The sequence below is a fragment of the Pleuronectes platessa genome, chromosome 13, assembly GCF_947347685.1.
Source record: "Pleuronectes platessa chromosome 13, fPlePla1.1, whole genome shotgun sequence".
NCBI lineage: Eukaryota > Metazoa > Chordata > Actinopteri > Pleuronectiformes > Pleuronectidae > Pleuronectes > Pleuronectes platessa.
In genome coordinates this window covers 10752367-10757368 of record NC_070638.1, presented here as the reverse complement: position 1 = coordinate 10757368, position 5002 = coordinate 10752367, and the positions used below count along the sequence as shown (strand labels likewise).

The 5002-nt window shown below is 44.7% G+C and overlaps 1 protein-coding gene across 1 annotated transcript; it reads right to left on the bottom strand.

The window, feature by feature from the left end:
- Positions 1-1182: 1182 nt before the first annotated feature.
- Positions 1183-4789, bottom strand: glula (glutamate-ammonia ligase (glutamine synthase) a). Its single transcript, XM_053438510.1, has 7 exons — positions 4609-4789; positions 3898-4084; positions 3638-3799; positions 2826-2972; positions 2616-2743; positions 2327-2526; positions 1183-2233 (listed from the first exon to the last, which is right to left on the bottom strand). Exons 2-7 carry the CDS (start codon positions 4061-4063, stop codon positions 1921-1923), a joined length of 1116 nt encoding a protein of 371 aa, XP_053294485.1. The 5' UTR covers positions 4064-4084; positions 4609-4789; the 3' UTR covers positions 1183-1920.
- Positions 4790-5002: the final 213 nt, after the last annotated feature.

Sequence of the window (5002 nt, the reverse complement as noted above, 5' to 3'; positions counted from 1 at the left end):
CCAGTATGATCTTTATGAGTTGCATATGCAGGAACTTTAATTATGCTGGAGTATTAAATAAATATTGAGATCAACTTATGTTTGGTGCCTTCTACCAGCAGGCTCCGACCTGATGCTCGTCCGGTTCGTGTTTTCATGTCAACAACAGGATCAAGACAAAGCAAGTCTAGGTCTCAACCGCAACAATCTGTGGTGCTGCCGTATTGTTTATGACTCAGCACTTCTGGGAGTACTGGCCTCGGGCTGTAGCTGTGAAGGAGTTTAATAACTGTCTTGTGAGTGAACCGGTCTCCAGTTACTTCCCACACGACCCCCAAACAACAGCGTCCAGAACAAAGCAGCTTTTGAGCTCCTGCCAAGACACCAGCCGGACTGAAACATCACAACATTTGGCACAAGGAACAGCGGCCGTGGAGCTTTTTATTAGTGTTACCTTTAAGTCCACGTCGCTTTACTTTTTCCAGTTAACTGCTTCTGTAAAAATTGCTGTGTCCCCACCTGCTTAAACAGCTTTTGAAAGTGAGACACTTACATTTCTGGTCGGTGCCCGGCTTCAGCGGCTCCTTCAGCCAACTTGGATTTGTAAGGATGTTTTGAATTAAATCATATTCGCAAGTTGATCAAACTTTCAGAACAAGTTCAAGAGAGCAGTACTTAATCAGTCGAATGTTGGTTTGAGTTGCATGAATGATCCAATCTGCAGTAAACTAAAACAATGGAAAGCTAATGTTTGTCTTCATTTGAGAAATAACCTTTCTTATGTTAAAGAGTTACATGAGAAGATCAATACCATCACTGGCTGCAGTCTATTAGCTTAGCAGAAAATCAGCTAGCTGAGCTCGATGCAATGATGACAAGATTAATCTGCATGAGAATTGATAAGTGAGCTGTAGACGACCCAGGCCTGCCTAAGTAAACGGTTATCATTTGCGTAGAAGAGCAACTGCTAGCCAGGCTCTTTTCAAAGTATTATTGAGCTTTAAAGGCCATTGCACAGATCCAGGTTTGCCTTTTAATCCGGTTGCTAGCTGTAGCCTTAGAGTTTGCGTAGACAGCTAGAAGGTCTGGATTCAGATTTAACAAAGTTAAGCCAAGAAGCATTAGCTTATCAATATATATGAGAGTTGCATTAATATTCTCATTGAAATCTTGGTAAGAAACAAAAAAGCATATTTCCCAAAGTGTTGACCTATTCTTTTAATCTTTTTTTTTTTAAGTCATGAGTCACACAGCCATGTTGTGATAAAAATAAAAGTTTTAAATGTATCAATAAAAAACACCAGCTTCAGTAAACATGATGTTTTACCAAAATCAGGTGCATTACAATATCGCAGTTAACAGAAGGATAAAACTCCTTAAGGAAATCTACAAATGGCATTATGGACAGATCCACCACAGTTCAACAACATACGTCTGGGTATAGACATCTACAAAGTGTACCTACAAGTTGTCAAATCAAGTGTGTGCCAAAAATCTGACGACATCGAACGTTGCCATTTAAAAAATAGACACTTCATAAAAATTAAAGAATTAGTAACATCGAAAGACTGGATACTCGAAAAGGCAGGTCAACATATACTAACAGTACATGAACTAGTCAGATTTATTAAGTTCGACATGCTGTCCAGCCTTAGCAGCTCTACTCTTCAGTGTCCATGTGCTTTAGTTCTTTCAGTTACAGACAAAGGGGGGAGATGACATGGGTTATAAAACAGTGTTACAAAAGCCAATCCCTTCGAAAGTGGAGGGGAGAGACATACCCTGCCATTACCTTCCCATATCTTTTAAGTTGACCAGCCAACTTTAAGCCATTAAAATGCAGGTTAAAATCATCTCAGAGGGAGAGAGAAAAATAAAAAATACAGTACTAGCTTAAAAGATAAAGTCGGGAGGGCGGTGGGAGTCAGTCAATGAGATGATTTAGTATTCCGCGGGTTCCTCCCCCTCCTCGTTCAGCAAACAGGTGCGGATGAGGGCCTCGGTCACGCCGTACGGGTCGCAGTTGGCCGATGGACGGCGGTCCTCGAAGTAGCCCTTCTTCTCCTGGCCCACCATACGAGGAATGCGGATGCTGGCGCCACGGTTAGCCACACCTGCAGAGAATTCGTCGATGTTTGAGGTTTCATGGTGGCCGGTGAGACGCCGGGCATTGTCGAGCCCCCCTTTGGGGTCATATGCCCGGATGTGATAGCGGTGCCTCTTGCCAAGCTTCTCGATGGACTCTTCAATGGCTCTGAAAGGAGAAATGACAAGGTTCCCCAATCCGACATTTATATAAATAATTTATGCAAAATTTGCAAGATCTAAAAAAGCTTTGGACACTCACTTTAATCCGCCTTCTTCCCTCATCTCCTTAGTGCTGAAGTTGGTATGGCAGCCAGCACCGTTCCAGTTACCAGTGATTGGCTTGGGGTCAAATGAGGCAACAACACCAAAATCTTCACAGACACGGTGCAGGATGAAACGTGCCGCCCACAGATGATCACCCATGTTGATACCTTCGCAAGGGCCAACCTGGAACTCCCACTAAAAACACACACACACATCATAAGTCCTGATAAATTATAAATCACATTGACAGTTTAAACCATTAAAGCAAAATGTATTGTCATTACCTGAGCAGGCATCACTTCTGCATTTGTACCACAAATGTCAACTCCAGCATAGAGACAAGCTCTATAATGGGCCTCCACTATATCTCTACCATAGGCTTTGTCAGCTCCCACGCCGCAGTAATAGGGACCTGCAAATATGACGATTGTTAAACCAACACTACACACTCCGAAAGAAGAAACACACAGAAACACTTGGAACTTGCTTCTGACCTTGTGGTCCGGGGAACCCGTTAGATGGCCAGCCAAATGGGTGTCCGTCTGTGCCCAGGATGGTGTACTCCTGCTCCATGCCGAACCAAGGATGCTGATCGCCCACCATCTCCATCACCTTCTTACATGTGATTCTAAGGTTGGTTTCTGCAGAAAGAAAAACGCTCCGTTTAGAGAACAAACACCAGCAGCGTCAAGTCCAGTTACATGGGCAAGTTTGGGAAACCAATGTTTAAAATACCAAAGTATAAAGTACACACAACCTGTAATTTCTAGGGACAGTGACCTTCATCGTGGAAATAAGGAAACAATAAAATTGCTATTGGGTGTAAGGGTTACGAATGTACTCTGTACCCGAGAGAAAAAGTAATTTATAAAATAATTCCAGTTTCTCATTTTTGCCAAAATCTGCATTGAAGGGCTCTCATGCATGAGAATGAATGGGTGTCTGGAAGTGCACATGTGTGCATATGTGTTAGATCAATGAAATGAGTGTGTGCACTCTTACTATGGGTGGGTCATTTGAATGCAACATAGCAGGACTCAAATTTTACAAATTATGAACAGTTGGAGAGATTGGCTCTCATTACATGTTCATCCAAGATAACGTGTGTAAAAATAATGAGACGTGCTGGACATCATTATTCTTCTTATAAAGTAATGCCACATATGACCACATACACAAAACACGGTCGAATTACTCGAGTCATTGCTTCATGTCCACTACTATTTCAGTTACTATATATTAGTCACGTTATTCAGTGGAGAGCAGCCGCCCTACCACCTTCACACGCTCTGGGCTTGTTAGTTACCTGCAGGTTTGCGGTTGTACTTCAGCACTTCACACAGGACAAGCTTGTTGGGGTCTTTACGAAATGGGTCACGGAAAATGGCAGCGGGAGCCAGGTACATGTCGCTGTTGGAGCCCTCGCTCTGGTTGGTGCTTGAGCCATCAAAGTTCCACTCAGGGAGATCTGCAGCAGCAGGAGGAGGAAGAGGATGGAGGCAATTTAACAACAATGAATCCAAGGCACCCCCTTTATGAGTTTATAAGACTCTGGAGGTTTCATACCTTCAACGCTCTTGGGCTCAAAATCCAGGGTCCTGGTTTTGCAGCGGAGCCCCTCTCCGGTCCCATCCACCCAAATGTACATGGCCTGGACTCTGTCCCCCTGAGGCAGGTCCATGTACTGCTGTTTGACAGCTTTACTCAAGCTGGCGCTCTCGGACGTGGCCATCTTCTCTCTGCTACAACACACCTGAGGAGAAGAAGAGAAGGAGGAGGGACACAGGTCAACGAGAGGAGCATGGGACCCGCGCTTCGCTCTGGATCGCACGTTGCGTAAACACCATTGTCTCCTTCTTCCAGAAACGAGAAGGGGGGGTGTGGGGGGGGGGGGGATCACAGTTCCAGCATCATCCTCACTCTCCACTTAGAAAACAAAGAGACACTTAAACACCTCTCGTGCCTGAATATTTAGACTGAATGAAACACCCACACTAGCTCGGATAATAGACAGGAGGAAACAAAGTGACGAGATCACTACACCAACATCCTGCTTATTGTTGTCGTCACGGTAACGACCGATGATCCAACATTGCATAACAAGCTTCCTGGTTGTAATCAATCCACACAACACACAACATAGCCCAATTAACATCTGGATCAACGTGAGAAAACACACAAACAACACAAACACACTCTAGAGACACATTTCAGAGTCTGAAAGTCTCTAAAAGACAGAGACAAAAAATGAGGAAGAGGGAGAAAGTGACGAGTTACCTGGAGAAACGAGGAAGTCGAAATAAAAACTAAAGGACAGACAGGTCCAGTGTCTCGTCGTGTGATGGCTCGCTAGTGTTCCTATCATTCTCCGGTACCGATGCTCCGGGTCCGGCCTCTTTATAAGAGCAGGAGCTACTCGTTGATTGGTCGGAGTCGTTGTACAAGCTCGTAGCCGCAACGCCCCCCCAAGCAGGAACTCAGCCGCGTGGCTGCTACGATGTGTGGCGTGACCCCCTTCCTCTGAGCGCGTGCGTACTCCTCATCCTCACAGCAATCCACGATGATGAGGAATTAAAAAAGTGAGAACAAGCCTCAGATGCAGAGCTTCTGGGAATATACATATGAAAATAAATGTGCCTCCGTGATCCAGCAACGTGGGGCAAGAACTCTG